At 36.4% G+C, this 17,916-nt stretch overlaps 1 protein-coding gene across 6 annotated transcripts in view; it reads left to right on the top strand.

Annotated features, from left to right (window-relative positions):
• The window catches only part of PMS1 (PMS1 homolog 1, mismatch repair system component), a 107,749-nt gene extending 90,326 nt beyond the window's left edge, over positions 1 to 17,423 (top strand). For 4 of the 6 annotated variants that reach the window (XM_061203272.1, XM_061203254.1, XM_061203289.1 and 1 more), the window contains 4 exons: positions 4,648 to 5,130; positions 8,261 to 8,391; positions 12,561 to 12,721; positions 17,102 to 17,423. In XM_061203272.1, coding sequence (XP_061059255.1) covers positions 4,648 to 5,130; positions 8,261 to 8,391; positions 12,561 to 12,721; positions 17,102 to 17,266 — 940 coding nt within the window. In that variant the 3' untranslated portion in view covers positions 17,267 to 17,423. Of the gene's footprint in view, positions 1 to 4,647; positions 5,131 to 8,260; positions 8,392 to 12,560; positions 12,722 to 16,396; positions 16,462 to 17,101 lie in introns of those variants that run through there. The other 2 variants (XM_061203280.1, XM_061203297.1) reach the window with 2 other exon arrangements.
• The last annotated feature ends 493 nt before the right edge of the window (positions 17,424 to 17,916 follow it).

Below are 17,916 nucleotides of genomic sequence, written 5' to 3' on the forward strand. Positions count from 1 at the left end.
TCTGTCTTTTTTTTCCCCTGTGCTATCTGTGTAACTCTTGTAGACACATATAGCTGGAATTTGCTTTTTTATTTAAGTGGACTGCATTTTAATTTTGCTGTACTGGATAGTGCTTTATGTTCCTAGATTTAAAATAAATTTTAATTATTATAAAGGGTTTTTTTAATCCTTCATTGAATTTTAGTACTTTTTCCCCTGAGAGTTAGTGATATTTTGATAGAAAAAGATTCCATTGCCCATCTCTTGGTGCTTTTTCCTAAGAAATTAGACCAGAGTATTGCATAGGAAATTGATTAAATACTTGAAAGCAGCTTGGCAAATTGTGCTTAGCATAGATTAGCAGAATAAAGAACATTGTACTTATTTCAGTATGCAAAAGCAAAAGTAAATGTGCAAGTGAAACAAAAATATTCAACTATACTGAAGGTGAAGGTGTTTCTGACAAAGTGCATTTTCTAAATGTTGATAATTTTTAAAATATTAGTAGTCACTTCATTTAAAATATTAATGTTTTAAATTTTTAGGCATCTACTCTGTTTTTTTTCTTGAGATATAATTGACATACAGCACTGTATAAGTTTAAGGTGTACAGCACAATGATTTGACTTACATACATCGTAAAATGATTACCACAGTAAGTTTAGTGAACAGCCATCATCTCATATATATACAACATTAAAGAATTAGAAAAAAATATTTTTTTCCCTTGGAACGAGAACTCTTAGGATTTACTTTCTTAACACCTTTAATATACAACATACATCGATGTTAGTTATATTTATCATGTTTTCTTTGGATAAATACCCAGAGGTTGAATTGCTGGATCATATGTTAGGTCTAGTTTTAATTTTTTGAGGAATCTCCACACTGTTTTCCATAGCAGCTGCACCAGTTTACATTCCCACCGACAGTGCACGAGGGTTCCCTTTTTTCCACATCCACGCCAAGTTATTGGTTGTGTTTAACATTTCTTACAAAGCTAGTTTTGTGGTACTGAACTCTTTTAGCTTTTGGTTGTCTGTCAAACTTTTTATCACTCCTTCAAATCTGAACAAAAGACTTGCTGGGTAGAGTATTCTTGGTTGTAGGTTTTTGCCTTTCATCACTAAATATATCATGCCATTCCCTCTGGCCTTCAGAGTTTCTGCTGAAAAGTCAGCTGATAGCCTTATGGAATTCTCTTATACATAACTTCTTGCTTTTCCCTTGCTGATTTTAATATACTCTCTTTATCTTTAATTTTTGCCAATTTAATAGCAGTGTGTCTTGGTGTGGTCCTCTTTGGGTTGATCCTGTTTTGGACTCTCTGTGCATCCTGGACTTCCTGGATGTCTGTTTCCTTTCCCAGGTTTAGAGAAGTTTTAAGCTAGTATGTCTTGAAATATGTTCTCTGCCCCTTTCTCTCTTTCTTTTCCTTCTGAGACCCCTATAATGAGAACATTAGTGCACTTGACATAAGAGACTCCCAGAGGTCTCTTAAACGGTCCTCGTTTCTTTTTATTCTTTTTTTCTGTTCAGCTTCATTGATTTCCACTACTCTGTCTTCCAGCTCACTGATCTGTTCCTCTGTATCATCTAATTTACTGTTGATTCTTTCTAGTGTATTTTTCATTTCAGTTATTGTATTCTTCATCTTTGTTTGGTTATCTTTGTATATTCTAACTCTTTGTTAAAAACTTCTAACTTCTCACTGTGTCTGTCCATTCTTCTCCTGAGTTCTTTAAGCATCTTTATGATCATTACCTTGAACTCTATTGGGTAGATTGCTTATCTCCACTTTACTTAGTTCTTCTGGGGTTTTATCATGTTCCTTCGTTTGGAACATATTTCTCTCTTGCCTCATTTTGCCTAATATGCTGTTTTTATTTCTATGTATTTGGTAGGTTCATTCCATTTCCCCATCTTGGAGAAGTGGCCTTTTTAGGAGACATCCTATGGGACCCAGTAGCACACTCCTGTCCGGTCACCAGAGCTATATGCTTTAGTGGTGCCCTCTATGTGGGTTGTGTGGGTCCTTCTGTTGTGGTGGGCTGACCACTGTGGGTGTGCTGGTGGTTGTGGCTGGCCCCCATTCCAGTTGGTCGCCATGCCCTGCCTTATACAAAGGGTGCCAGCTGTTGGTGGGCAGGGCCAGGTCCTGGTATGGCCAGAGGAGTTCTGGTTACTGGTGTGGGCCGCCCACAGGTAGATGGGGCCAGGTCATGAGTTGACTGGCTATGGAGTCCTGGGGGGTCCCGAGGCTAGTCCTGGCCCATTGGTGGGTGGAGCTGGGTCTCCAGGTGGCTGGCTGCCAGCTGGGGTTCCTTGATCTAGTGTCTGCCTGCTGGTAGGCAGAGGTGGTTCCTGACACAGCTTTCTGTATAGTTGTGGTGTCCCAAAGCTGCTGTCGGCCTGCTGGTGAGTGGGCCCAGTTCCTGACATGGCTAGCTGTGGAGTCTGGGGTGTCCCAGAGTAGGTATTGGCCCACTGGTGAGTGAGGCTGGGTCCTGGGGCTAGTGCCAGCACACTGGTGGGCAGAGCTGCATCTTGGGGTTTCTGGGTACAGGGCTTAGAGTTTCCAGGGCTGGTGTATGGGCCGAGGCCCAAGGTGTCCTGGGTCTGTTGTCTAACCCCTGGTGGGCAGAGCTGGGTCCTAGGGTTTCCAGCTACAGGGCCTTGTGGGGTCCTAGAGTTGGTCTCTGCCTGCTGGTGCCAGGACCAGTTCCAATGGCTGGCTGAATGTCCCAGGGCTAGTGCCCATGCGCTGGTATGAGGAGCTGGATCCCGGGCCCTTTGGTAGATGGGGCCGGGTCCTAAGGGGGGCTGTCGACTCGGGTCCTGTGGCAGCTGGCCTGCTGGTGTGTGGTGCTGTGTCCCTGCCCAGCTAGCTGCTTGGCCTGAGGTGTCCCAGTACTGATGCTGACAGGCTGGTGGCTGGGGGCAGGGACAGCCCCTACCCAGGACCAGGGAAGTCCCTACCCCATTACTTTTATATTTTTTATCTGGGACTCGAATTACATATATGTTAGGTTGCTTGTTTTGCCATAAGTCACTGAAGTGTTTTTTCAGTCTTCAATCATTTTTCTCTCTGTTGTTCAGATTGGATAATTTCCTTTGATCTGTCTTCAAATTTCCTGATCCTTTCTTTTGCCATCTCTTATCTGCTGTTAAGTCTACCCAGTGAATTTTTCATTTCAGATATTCTATTTTTTTTTTAATTTATTTAATTTATTTATTTTTGGCTGTGTGGGGTCTTCATTGCTGCACGCGGGCTTTCTCTAGTTGTGGCGAGCGGGGGCTACTCTTCATTGCGGTGTGCAGGCTTCTCACTGCGGTGGCTTCTCTTGTTGTGGAGCACGGGCTCTAGGCGTGAGGGCTTCAGTAGTTGTGGCTCATGGGCTCAGTAGTTGTGGCTTGCAGGCTCTAGAGCACAGGCTCAGTAGTTGTGGCGCACGGGCTTAGTTGCTCCGCGGCATGTGGGATCTTCCTGGACCAGGGCTCGAACCCGTTTCCCCTGCATTGGCAGGTGGATTCTTAACCACTGTGCCACCAGGGAAGCCCAGATATTCTATTTTTTAGTTTTAGAATTTCCATTTCCATTTGGTTCATTTTATAATTTCCCTTCTCTGTTGAGATTTACCCTTCTAGTCTCTCATTGTGATCATCTTTTCTTAAGTCCTTAAATATATGTAAAAACCAATTAAAAAAATTTTTTTTTGCAGTTCCAACATCTACATCATCATCTTGAGGTTGGTTTTTACTGTCCACTTTTTCTCTTTACCATAACTCACATTTTCCTTTTTTATTGCTTGAGTGGTAACTTTTGCTCGTATAATGGACATTGTGGTTGATATGTTGTAGAAACTCTGGATTCTATTATCTTCCGAAAAGTGTTGGGTTTTGTTCTACCACGCATTTAAATTGCTGACAGATCACCTGGAGCTTGGGGAGACTTTGTTTTACACTTGCTTAGGCAAAGACTGTTTAAATTTTGCTGTTAGTCCTAGGGCAGCTTCCTTAGTTGTAGAACATAGTTTTTTGTTTTGTTTGTTTGTTTGTTTTTGTTTTGTTTCCTTATGATGTAAGATGTAGCCCTCCTCCAGTTTTATTTGAAAGCCCAAAGTGTTTTTCAAGTCATCTAATTATGTGGAATTTAAACTCCAAACTCTGTTTCTCCTGCAGCAGGCAGCCACTGAAATCTCTGTTTAGCTTATTTATCCTTCTAGTGGTTATTTTCCTCTAGATTCTCACACACGGGATTTTCTCCCTCAATTTCCAGTTGTTTTGGAAGCAGGGAGTTCTGTGTTCTAATGACTCAGTCTAATAAGAGTGCAGCTTTCTGATTGAGTTCTTGCTACTCTCCCTTAATGCTCTGGGGACTGCCCTCTGGGTAAAAGTGGTATAAATGTGGATCTCTTTTTTTCCAAGGGTTGAATCCATTCCAAATTCTGCATGCTTTTCATTGCTCTTCAGTGCCTGTTTTAAATGGTTGATTTCTGTATTTTGTTCAGAGCTTATGGTTATATTAAGGTGGGTTAATCCAATACGAGCTCCTTTGTCGTTACTGAACCTGGAATGTCAGCTCTTTATTTTTTATAAAATTTACTTCGGATGGTTAATGTATTTCTCATTATGACTTCATTAGTTCTTTTTTATCTCTATTCATAGATATGAAGAGAAGGCTACTAAAGACTTGGAAAGATACAATAGGCAAATCAAGAGAGCCATTGAACAGGAGTCGCAAGTATCATTAAAAGATGGCAAAAGATGGATAAAACCCACCAGTGCATGGAATTTGGCACAGAAGCACAAGTTGAAAACTTCATTATCTAATCAGCCAAAACTTGATGAGCTCTTTCAGTCCCAAATTGAAAAAAAAACCCAAAACATTAAAAAAGTTCAGATCCCGTTTTCTATGGAAAACTTAAAAAAGAATTCTGATAAACATAAGAAATTTGACTTAGAAGAAAAGGACGAATTTTACTTGATCCACAATCTCAAGTTTCCTGATGCATGGCTAATTACATCCAAAACAGAGATAATGTTATTAAATCCGTATAGAGTGGAAGAAGCTCTGCTATTTAAAAGACTTCTTGAGAATCACAAACTTCCTGCAGAGCCACTCGAAAAGCCAATTATATTAACGGAGAGGTATGGTGAAGTAATATAATTTTTTTTACTCTAAAAACATTTATTGAAATTGAAGGTAAAAAGTTGAAAGTGTTTCCTAGCAGGGAAAAGTGGTATTTATTTAAAGAAATTTTTGTAATTTGATTTCAAATATTTAATGGAATTGCTTTTAAATAAGTAATTTTAGAATATTCTAGATAGTTTACTTCTGCAATTAATAAATATCAAGCTCAGTTCCCCCCTGTACATTAGTGATTTCCCCAGGGTAATCCTGACATTGGATTGCCATGACTCTTCTTCATTGTGCGCTCTTTGTTTTAACATTTCAAACATATACCAAAACAGAATTATACAATGAACGCCTTTATCAACAATTATCAAGATTTTGCCACATTTACTCTGTCTGTCCTTGATATATATATACACACACACGTATGTTTTTCCTTTTGCTAAAGGATTTAGAACGATTCCCATCCTTAGAATTTTCAGTATGTCTCTCTCTAAAATGGTCATTTTCTTAGCCACAATGCCTTTTTTCATGCGTTACACAATACTAATTCCTTGGAATTGTTCCTCATTGTCTCCGAATGTCTTTTTATAGTTTTTAATTTAAGTTTAATTTATATCTAAACAAGGTCCAACCATTACATTTTGCTATGTATTTTAAATCTCTTCTAATATCACACCGTTAATGTATTGTGGATTCTTAGTCGCTTGTTCATCGGAATATCCCACTGTCTCTATTTGTCTCTCTTGCTTTCCTGTGATGGTGTTTAACTTGTTTTTCCCTCTCCCATTTTTAAATGGAAGTTAGCTCAGGAGGATTGAATAGATTTAGATTCTACTTTCTGGTAAGACTGCTTAATAGGTGGTGCTATGTACTTCATATTTCATCATATCAAAAGGCACTTATCACTGGGTTCAGCTGCTGACAACCTGATCTTCCATCTTAAAGTTCCCTGATAACCTTTCCATCTAATGGTTTTATCCATTGATGATTGTTGCCTGAACTAACTTTATGATAGATTGTAAAATGGGGGGTATTTCCTTTTCATATCCTATGTGAGCAAATTGTTTTCTGTAAAAACAAATAACTGTTAAATAATCTACTAACATTTCACTTTTTTGTACTTAATATTTCTCTTTTAGTCTGACATAGGTAGAAGAAATTATATTTATGAAAGGAGATAAAAACCTGAAATTAAAAAGATGACAATTTGTTTTGTAGGCCAACGTTCTGTTTCAGAACTTCCAAGAATAAATCAAAAATCATTTAAAAAATGTATTTAAACCCTTGTGTTAAAGACCCTGCCTCTACAAAGAAAAACAGAGCCAGAACCAAAAAACATTTGATAAAGCTATCTTTTTAATTAAGGCAATAGTAATCACAGTAACTAAAGCCCAGTGTCTTTCACTGGCTAGGAAACTGTCAAAGAAAGAATTAAAAAGAATTAATACAGCCTTAGGCTTAATTAAAACAGTTCAAAAATCTGATAGTACTTTTCTTTTTCTTCCCTTAAAGAGAGCTAGGGTGTATTTGAAATTGTATACTCCACTGCTTTTCTAAATGGTATTTGTAAATTTTCATTTAGATCTCAAAAATATTTTTGTGCTTTATGAATTATAGGTTTTTAAAAATATTCTTCTTTGTGACATTCTGTTATTTAAAAACAAATACATTAAAAGTTATTATTTGGGGTCCATACTAGCCTGAGAATAAATCTTTCTTATTTGAACATGGACAGCAACAAAGCTTAATTCAAAATTGTTTTCACCTTTCTTCTGAAATATGACATCCCCATCACAGTTAATAATATAAGTTTTTAAAAACTGAGTCATAAAGAAGATAATTATGGGTTGGGCTCAATTTTCGTGTCAGAGTTCTAATGCAGGTTGTGTAGTTTATCTCTCAATGGAGTATATAATTTAGAGATTATAAAATACAAAGTAAGAGCTCAATAATAATAACAATAATGGCTCATATTTATTGAGCTCTTACTATATGATAGGAACTTTACTAAGCCCCTTGCTTTCATGATCTTATCTTCACAATAACCTTATGAGAGGTATCCACATTTTAACGAGGAAACTGAAACACAGAAATGTTAAGTAACTTACCAAGGTTCATACAGTCAGTATATAAGCAGTGGATCCAGCATTCCAATCTTGACAGTGACTGTAGACCCTGCACCACTAATTTCTATACTATATCATTATCACCACCACTACCACCGCCACCGGCTCTCAGATTAATCTTCTGAATGTTGGGTTAGACCAGACAGCGCACATCTGCTATATAGCCAAAGTTCTCCTCTCCATGATATCTGCTCTTATAGCCAGTGGGGTCCTCAACCTTTCAGAGGTGATAAGCAAAGACATCATCTATTCATTTAATTTTCAAGGGGTACAAGATTTTAATGAAGAAGTAGCAGCTCATCATCCTGCACTGGATAGAATATAGAACAGTGCCTTATTTACATAGGTGTCAACTGTAACCAACACATTACTGTAAATAACATGTTATGAAGCACCTGACCAAGCCTAAAACCAGCATGAAAGGTTAACTTGTGCCCTAGATAATCTTTGGCCACCTCAAAATTTTGTTTAGGGCTAGTACCACTCAGCATATGCCACCTTTGGCAAACATACCATGCCTATAGTATACTGGAAGTATCTCTCCCAAGTCCTGAATTACTTTTATAAGTTCTTGGGAGAAAAAGATACATGATTATCTTCTTATTGAAGAAACCTTGACTAGCAATAGACTATTACACAGGATGGACTACATCAATAACTTGACAATGTGTCTTTGTAAATAAAGGTATAAAATGGAGTTATTTATAAATAAAGTTTTCATTTGTATTATAGAGTACTTTTTAAATTTCACATTTAGTTTGTGTAACATTCTAGAAGATAGAAACTGTCTTTTGTGTCTATTCTTCTTCCTTTCTGTACACTGTATATGGTAGGTCTACGAAGTATTAACAGAAATGTAAAAAAGTAAAGTTTCTCACAGGGCTCCTTATACCTTTGTATTTTGGTTAGTGATAATAACACTTTTTAAAGGGCCGTCGGATTAACTTTTTTCTGTAAATTCTCTTATTTCATTTTACGTATTTAATAAGTTAAAGGGCCATGATTTCTTTTTCAGTCTTTTTAATGGATCTCATTATTTAGAGATTTTACATAAAATGACAGCAGATGACCAAAGATACAGTGGATCAACTTACCTGTCGGATCCTCGTCTCACAGCAAATGGTTTCAAGATAAAATTGATACCAGGTATGATAATGTGGTTTAATACTTCCTGACTTGGAAAAATAAGTCTTGTTCCAAAAGTTACTTTTGGGTTTAGTAATTTACAGATATCACGGTATATTTTTGTCTCACCAAAAGTACAGTGTCAGCTTTGTAAAAACTGTCATATTTCAGAAAGGTCACCTCTGCCTGAAACAAGCAAGTTTAGCATCTCTTTCAGTCCATTGCCTTGTATTTTAGCATTTCCATAACTAATCAAGTAATTGTAATTTTTGCCATCCTTTGTCACAATATGCAGACTGCCTGCTGTGTCTAACTAAATTATTAAATACTCCTTAGATGATGAAGCAGAAATAGACATGTAGGGTACTAGAATTGACTAACAAAATTAAACATCTCTTTTCCTTTTTGAAAAGCATTTACTTGTTTTGCCAATTAGATGTGTAGCATCAACAGTCTTACTATTTGGAGAGTGGATGATTTGATTCCATGGCTTTGCTAAAAAACCTGTCATAATACTGTTTGCTTACTGTGGAAATTCACTAGGTGGGGAGAAAAAAGAAAATTCTTCTGGCTAGGAGACTTCAGTTTTCCCGGCTGGCCCCTTCTCTGTTCTTTCATAGTTTCCATACTTAACTGCCTTCTGCCCTACCTACCTAGGCCAGTCTTGTCCTATTACTTTGCTTTCATCTGGTATCAAGCAGCACAAAGGTACCAGGAAGAGTGATTCCACTGTCCCTTCCCCCACCCTCCCCTAAACTTGCCATGACCAAAGTGTACAAAAACAAAATGTAGAAAATTTTTAAAGGAATGTTTTACTGAGACATGAAAAGAAAATAAGTAAAAACAATGTACAAAACCATGAAATGGGATATATACAGAAAACGCTTTGGTGTTCCAAACTTTAACTTTATTGACTAGCAGTTTTAAGAAAACCTACCCAGAACTTCTTTCCTCCTACCTCAATCCTGGATATTTAGATTTGGAGTGAAGAGTTAGTCCAAACCCCACCTCTGCCATTTAAAAACACGTGTTCTAGGGAAAGTCAACTGGCCTCAGTGTTACCTCATCAATAGCAACTAATAATTATTATGTGCATGGCAGTAGTCTAAGTATTAAATGTATTAATTCATTTGATCTTTCTAATAGCCCTGTGGTTCTGTTACTGTGCCCATTATTTATAAATAGAAAAATTGAGGCATGGAGAAACTAAGTTTGCTTAAGGGTACAGAATTAGTGGTAGAACCAGGATATGAACCCAAGCAATCTGCCTTTAAAACCAACTCTTAACTAATTTATGTTGATTTCCTATTAAAATTGATATATTTACTTTATGAAGTTGTTAGCACTAAACTAGGTACTTAGGTAAATCAGCATAGTACTCGGCAATGGTATGTGTTCAAATATTCTCTTTTCTTCCAGCACCCCCTTTCTGACCTTAACTGACTTGCAGTCATTTTTTTGGTCCTCCTAGAAATCTTTCATCCTCAGGACTTCTGACATTTTAAAAATGTATTTGAAGTGTGAAGCAAGGAGTTTATGTATGTGTATGTGTGTGTGTAGCAAGATATTTTTTTCTTAATCTATCTTCCTAATTAACTATGTGGCATTGGTGGCAGGTACTTTTTTTTTTCATGAAAGATGTTATCACAACAATTTTTTTTAAGTTAGGATAACTACCCTGTCTGTTCCAAGAGCATGTTTGTTTTTGAGTTACCCAGTAAGTTTCTGTGTCACAGATGCTTTCAGCTCTCAGCTTGTAGAGAATGTTTTTAAGTCCTGTAAGTGCCAGGTACTTTGCATGGCACCAAAGATATGAAAATGAATAAGTCAATCATCTGCAAACTGACTTGATTTGATTGGAATTAACTTTACTTCGATTATCATCAGCATTATTTCTCTTCTCAGTAACAGATCAAGTTAAAAGCATTCATTTTTTTCTTCATTTTTTTTAAACCATTTTTTCATTCATTAATTTTTATGTCATGTTTTCTTGAAGACCATTTCTCCGTCTTTTAGTGAGAGTTTTGTTGTATTGGACTAACTTTTTTTTTTTTTTTTTTTTTTATAAATTCTTTTTTTTTTTTTTTTTTTTAAATTAATCAATTATTTATTTATTTATGGCTGTGTTGGGTCTTCGTTTCTGTGCGAGAGCTTTCTCTAGTTGTGGCAAGCGGGGGCCACTCTTCATTGCGGTGCGCGGGGCGGCCTCTCTTGTTGCGGAGCACAGGCTCCAGACGCGCAGGCTCAGTAATTGTGGCTCACGGGCCCAGCCGCTCCGCGGCATGTGGGATCTTCCCAGACCAGGGCTCGAACCCGTGTCCCCTGCATTGGCAGGCAGATTCTCAACCACTGCGCCACCAGGGAAGCCCTGGACTAACTTTTGATCAGCAGTTTGCCAGTTGTCATAAAACATCTTTAGATAAAAGCACTAGAAAGAGGAAGAATACATCTGGCTTTAAGGAAAAAGATTCTGAATGTGACCCTAAGAACTTTGCTTGTTAATGAGAATAGCTTTTGTTCTGTATCAATAAGAATTACACATTTTAGGAACTGAAAACTTGTCAAACCACTCATTGAAGTATTTTCGGAAAATTGGGAAGCATTTCACAGAATTTTATGGAAACTTCTTGAATGTGATTCCAAGTGTCTCTAAGTTTTCCATATCTAAATTTTGTAAGCACAGATATTAAAATATTGCTCAGTTTCCTCATTTGCTGCCATATACTTTTTACCCATATCCACAAATAATTCTGTGAAATGTGTATAATTTTCCAGCATTCATGTAGTCAGTATTAGACTTTTCAGTCAAATCATACTGTAAATGGTATAGAACCAGCAATAGTGAAAAGTCTCTTGACTGATAAATTTTACTATTTGTATAAAAAGATGTGAACTGGAATATTCTGCTACTTCCTCTTTGCCTATCTAAACCCTGTTTCAAGTCCCATTTAAGTTCCCCTGGTTGCTCAAACTCTCATTGTGTCTTCCTTCACTGAACTCTGTATTTTACCCCATAACACTTGATTATGTATCTTCTTATATTATTCTCCAGTTGTTTCCAGGGAAGAACATTAGGATGCCTTCTCTGTTTAGTATACCACCAGTGCATCTGCCATTCAGGTCAAGGAACTAGTCTGTAACTGGGAACAGGTTAGGAATAGGGTCGTTGACATCTCAGGACCTGAAACTCTTCAAGCTACATCACTCCTCTTTTAAAATTTTTTCCATTGATAGCTACCACTTATCCAACATGGGACTATCTCTCTTTTTTTTTTTTTTTTTTTTTTTTACTTATAGGTAACATTTTGTGGTCTCCAGTATTAAGAACACTGTTACACAGATATAACCAAAGAAAACAAATTTCTGCTGTTTTCTAAAATCATAAAATGCATTCTAAAGCCAAATTTGTTGCTTGGGAGTATATGCTGTTATGGATATTTTACCCCATTATATATCCACTCACGTTGCTACTTTTTAGTTTTATTTTAATCACTAACTTATTTAAAGTAGTTTAAATAATAGATAATATGTCAGATTTAAACATTATTCTAGTAAAATAAACATTAGTATTTCATTTCCTCAAATTACTAATATATTAATAAGTTACTATAGTGGTAATCATTTTGTAGTTTATATGTGTGTTTATCAACACTTTGTACACCTTAAACTTGCACAGTGTTATATGTCAAATATATCTCAATAAAGCTGGAAGAAAATAAGTTACTATGTGAGTATTTTTATAATAACCTGTTAAGTTAAACATAATCATAGAAATAATTCAGGTTTTTAGATATTAAACCAGTAGGATAGAATTTGAACAGCAGCAGTTGTTAAAACATTTAAACCAGTTTTATTTTAATAAATAATAATGGGGCTCCATTTTCTCTCCAAAGTAAGAAATGTTCTAAATAAATGTAGGGAACAGAACAACAGTAACTGAGATTAAATTAAATGATGTAAAGCACATGTGGTTTCTTTGAGCACTTGCGACTTAATGTGAATGTGAAATCCTATGCGAAATTATTATTCTTCAACTAAGGAACAAAACTTTTTCCTGACTCTATTAAATTCTAATGAAGGTTCACTAAATATTTTAACAGTGATTTTGTTTTTAATAGACATTTTCTGGAATATAGTTTAAACAAAACTAACTATATCTATATGTGGTTTTATTTATTTTTTTCTTTTAGGAGTTTCCATTGCTGAAAACTACTTGGAAATAGAAGGAATGGCTAATTGTCTTCCATTCTATGGAGTGATGGATTTAAAAGAAATTCTTAATGCTATATTAAACAAAAATGCGAAGGAAGTTTATGAATGTAGACCTCGCAAAGTGATAAGTTATTTAGAGGTATGCATTATTAGCTTATGTAGATTGGCTAGGTTTTAAGATACTTAACTTTTCCTTAATAAAATAGTAAATGGTTTCAAAATAGTAAAGTTTCTATAAGGCTTATTATCTGTTTGCAAGAGGAAATACTATTTAAAAAAAAGAAAACTCCATTAAAAGTTTCAGATCATGGACTGGTTGTGGTAAACTCTATCATGGATCCTTACTATAACATTATTTCTTGAATACATATTGAGGAAGAGCCTTATGCATGAGACACTTTGTGAAGTTTTTTGTTTTGTTTTGTTTAGAAGGGATTCAAAATTGCTCCACCTTGATACCAAACACTTGTCTAAAAAGAACTGTAATGTGATTTTAAGCCCTGATCTCTTCAAGAGCAAAAGAGGGGAGGGGGAATGAAAAATGTAGATTATTGAATAAATGGAAATTTTCATTTTCTAGCAGTATCTACCACAAATGAGAAGTAAAAGTGGATTAAAAAATAAATTCAAAAGTAATAGAGGATGGAGGCAGGCTATAAAGTTTTAAATGTCCAAGTGTTGGGCATTTGGTGGTAAAACAATAGTGATTGTCTCTATATTGAGGTTCTGTCCCTCAAGGTTGACTGGTGTTATTTTGAACTTTAATAAAGTTTATTTTCTTCCTTTTAAAAAATGAGTCATTTTTGTTTAGACTGTGATCATGGTGGGCCCTGAATTCTGAGGGTCAGATTTCCTCAACAGGAAAGTCCATTTTTTACCCTTTCTGAAGATTATATTCAGTAGCATTCTGTGAATACTTCAAGAGATTTGTCCTATGGAACTTGCCAACCTATTGTGGACGCAATTCAACACTGATAATTTCTAGGGACCTGAAACTTTTCTTGTGAAGGAGTTGGTATAAACTAAATAAAGGTTGAGGGAGTTGTGGATAGTGTTTTGTGTATTGAAGAACCACATGGGAAGAAGTAAGATTTCAGAAATAACAGGAAAAAATGGTTGGGATTAGTTACAAATACTTTTACTAATACTGTACCTCTCATTACGTTAAGGCAATAGTGGATGTGATTCTTAGGTAAGATAGTCTAAGGAAAAAAGAGAACTTCTGTCAGAACCATAGTTATGCTTCCATTGACGGTCAAGCTGAATAAGATGAATAGAAGATAAAGATAGAAGAGTAAAAGAAGAATCAAGGGAGGAGTGGATATACAAATCAAGGGAGGAGTGGATATACAAGTCAAGGGAGGAAAGAAACTTAAGAATTAATAAGTAGTATCACATTCTCTATAGGGTATAGTTGCTAGAAGACCAGCAGGTGTGGCTGCTAGATGGCAGTTATATCCTTGAAGAGAGCCATAACAGAAAAGTAGTAGTGATGGTGAAAGAGTGGGAGCAGTGGTGAAAAGTGTAGGCAGCAAGTTACATGGTGGTGAAGGGAAAAAAAGAGAACATGTTTGTATTCATTGAAAAAGTCTTACAGTAAAAGATTGAAGAGCAGATGTTCCAGAAGAGGCAGGAAGGGAGATGAGTTAACAATATAAGCTTTAGAAAGGTGAAACCATTCTCTGAATCAAGAGCAGAAGAGGGGAGAGCTTTAAAGTGAAAGTAAAAGATATTTTGAGGTAAACTTGAGAGAAGTCATGTATGATATATGTGGTAATGAAATAGGAGAGGTTATCTGCTGAGAGTGAAGAGGCTGGGGAGGCACTTGAGAATTTGAGTATATTGGAAACGATGTGAAAATAAGAGCTGTAGGTACTTCAAGAGAAGGTTGATTAGAGAAGAATAGGATATTCAAATGACATTAAAGGCTCATAAGAGCTAATATTGGTGTTGGACCTAGCCAGCAAGTTTTGTGATTCTCCAACAATGCTCGGTAGAATTTATCCAAGGGTAAGGATTAGCAAGAGGAATATGGTGTAAGAACAAAAGGGTGAGTAACGAAATTTGAACACATAATATATATAAGAAACTGTTTAATCCTAGAGGGATATAAAGATGAATTAGATTCTAGTAAGAACCTGCCCTTAGATTCTAGTTGGAATCTAGAGGGAATGCAGGAAGCAAAGCTAGAGATAGTATCTCTAATGCCTCACTAACTATTCATACCTGAAGTACGGAAAGATGACAGAAGGGTGCTGGTGGGCCAGGAGAATTAGGAAGGATTGAGGAGATTAAAGGTCAAAGTGAAGAAGAAGAATAGATTTAGTTGGAATAAAGGAAGTAGGATGGTCTGAAAGATAATGGGAGAAAGTATGTGGTTAGAGAGAATAATGTTAGGATTCAGGATCTTTGAAGTACAATAATTTTTGAAAAAAATAAATCTTAAAACAAGCCAACTTCACTAATGCTATTTTACCCCCAAACTGTCAGTCTTCCCTATCTCAGAAAACAGCACTACCATACCAAAAATGTGGACATTATCCTTGATTCTGCATCCCCCATAACCAGTCCATCAGCAAGTCTTGACTTTACTTCCAACTCATGTCAGGAGTCTTTTATAACTCCCTCCATCTCCACTACTATCTCCCTAGTCAAAAATTCACCAGGGATTGCATTGAATCCATAGATTGCCTTGAGTAGTATGTTCATTTTAACAATATTCTTTCAATCCAAGATCATGGTATATCTTTCTATCTGTTTGTGTCATCTTCAGTTTCTTAGATTAGTGTCGTAGTTTTCGAAGTACAGGTCTTTTACGTCCTTAGGTAGGTGTACTCCTAGGTATTTTACTCTTTTTGATGCAATGGTAAATGGGGTTATGTCCTTAATTTCTTTCTGATAGTTAGTGTATAGAAATGCAACAGATTTCTGTATATTAATTTTGTATTCTGCAAATTTGCTGAATTCATGATGAGCTCTAGTAGTTTTCTGGTGGCATCTTTAGAATTTTCTATGTATAGCATCATGTCATCTGCAAACAGTGACAGTTTTACTTCTTCCTTTCCAATTTGGATTCCTTTTATTTCTTTTTCTTATCTGGTTGTTGTGGCTACGACTTCCAATACTGTGTTGAATAAAAGTGGTGAGAGTGGGCAACCTTGTCTTCTTCCTGATGGTAGAGGAAATGCTTTCAGCTTTTCACCATTGAGTATGATGTTGGCTGTGGGTTTGTCATGAATGGGCTTTATTATGTTGACATATGTTCCCTCTGTGCCTACTTTCTAGAGAGTTTTTATCATAAATGGATGTTGAATTTTGTCAAGAGTTTTTTCTGCATCTGTTGAGGTTATCATATGGTATGTATTCAATGGAATACTACTCAGCCATAAAAAAAAGAATGAAAATTTGCAACAACATCGGTGGGCTTGGAGGGTATTATGCTAAGTGAAATAAGTCAGACAGAGAAAGACAAATACTGTATGATATTACTTATATGTGGAATCTAAAAAATACAACAAACCAGTGAATATAACAAAAAAGAAACAGTCTCACAGATATAAAGAACAATTTAGTGGTTACCAGTGGGGAGAGGTAATATAGAGGCAATATAGGAGCAGGGGATTAATGATTAGCTTATAAAATAAGCTACAAGGATATATTGTACAACACAGGGAATATAGCCAGGTTTTATAGTAACTATAAATGAAGCATAACCTTTAAAAATTATGAATACTATATTGTACACCTGTAACTTACATAATATTGTATGTCAGTTACACTCAATAATATATATATAATTAATTTTAAAAAACAGCTCTCACCAGGACTGCAGTGATGGCCTGCAAGACTCCTGCTTCTCTTCTTGACCTGCCTCAAGCCATACTTCACAAAGTAGCCAGACTGATTGTTTTAAAATGTGAAACGAATGTCAGGCTCTTGCTTAAAAACCGTCTGTTTACTTCCCTGTGCATTCAGATTAATACCCAAATTGCTTACCCTGTCCCAAAGGGCGATCTGGCCCCTGCCTAACTCCTTTTCTTGTTCATCTCTTCACTTTAGTAACTGCTGCACCCACACTGACCATTCAGTTCTTTCTGTTCCCTCTGTCTGAAATGCTTTTCTTTCCCCATCATCTTTGCATCATAGTTCCTTACTTAAATTGAAGCTTAATTTTCACCTGGAGGAAGCTTCTTCTAATCACACAATCACTCTCTATCATGTTGCCCAGTTTAATTTTGTGCACTATTAGTCGCTGAAATTTTCTTTGTATTTTTATCTTTCTGCTTCTCTGCACTAGAATATCAGTTTCAGAAGAGTAAGGATCTTGTTTGTCTTGTTCTCTGCTGTATTCGTAGAACCTACAGCAGTGACTAGCACATAATTGGTGTTTAATAAATATTTGTTGAGTGAGTCAATAATAAAAGAATATAATTAATTTTCTGTCTTCCTCCTTGGCAGTAAAAACCTGTTTTCTGCTTCAGGGTATATCGCAGTAAAATGTATGGCTTTCTCTCCACAGGGAGAAGCAGTGCGTCTGTCTAGACAGTTACCCATGTACCTACCAAAAGAGGACATCCAGGATATTATCTACAGAATGAAGCACCAATTTGGAAATGAAATTAAAGGCTGTTTTCATGGTCGCCCATTTTTTCATCATTTAACCCATCTCCCAGAAGCTACATGATTAAATGTTTAAGAAAATTTGTTACTATTGATATCGATATGGTCATAAAATAATATGAGTTGGGTTTTAAACTGTCTTTGTACTATCATGTGTCAAATGGTTGTTTTATAAGTAAGGATTCACTGGCCTGTTTGTATATTGAAAAAATTTTCCAAAACTGTAAAAAACTTAAATAAACTAATATAGACTATTAATTCATTTTATTCTCAAGAACCAGCCTTCATAATAATTACTGGTTGTAAACTCCAAATTGAAAAATACTTACTATTCTTGGGTGGTTGATTTGCTAGGTCCTCTGGAGCTAATTGTATCCTCCAAACTTGTACGCTGAAGCCCTAACCCCCAGTGTGATGGTATTTGGAGATGGGCCTTTTGGAGAGGTAATTTGGTTTAGATGAAGTCATGAGGTGGGGCCCTCATGGTGGGATTAGTGCCCTTATAAGAAGAAATACCTGAGAGTTTGCTCATTCTCTCTTTTCCTCCCACCCCCCATACCCCCCACCACCACCACTCCGCCCCAGCTGCCATGTGAGGACAGAGAGAAAAAGTGGCCCTCTGTAATCCAGGAATAGAGCTCTCACCAGAAACCAACCATGTCAGCCCTTTGACCTTGGACTTCTAGCCTCTGAAACTATGAAAAAATGTCTGTT

The sequence above is a fragment of the Eubalaena glacialis genome, chromosome 1 (assembly GCF_028564815.1).
Source record: "Eubalaena glacialis isolate mEubGla1 chromosome 1, mEubGla1.1.hap2.+ XY, whole genome shotgun sequence".
NCBI classification, from domain to species: Eukaryota; Metazoa; Chordata; class Mammalia; order Artiodactyla; family Balaenidae; genus Eubalaena; species Eubalaena glacialis.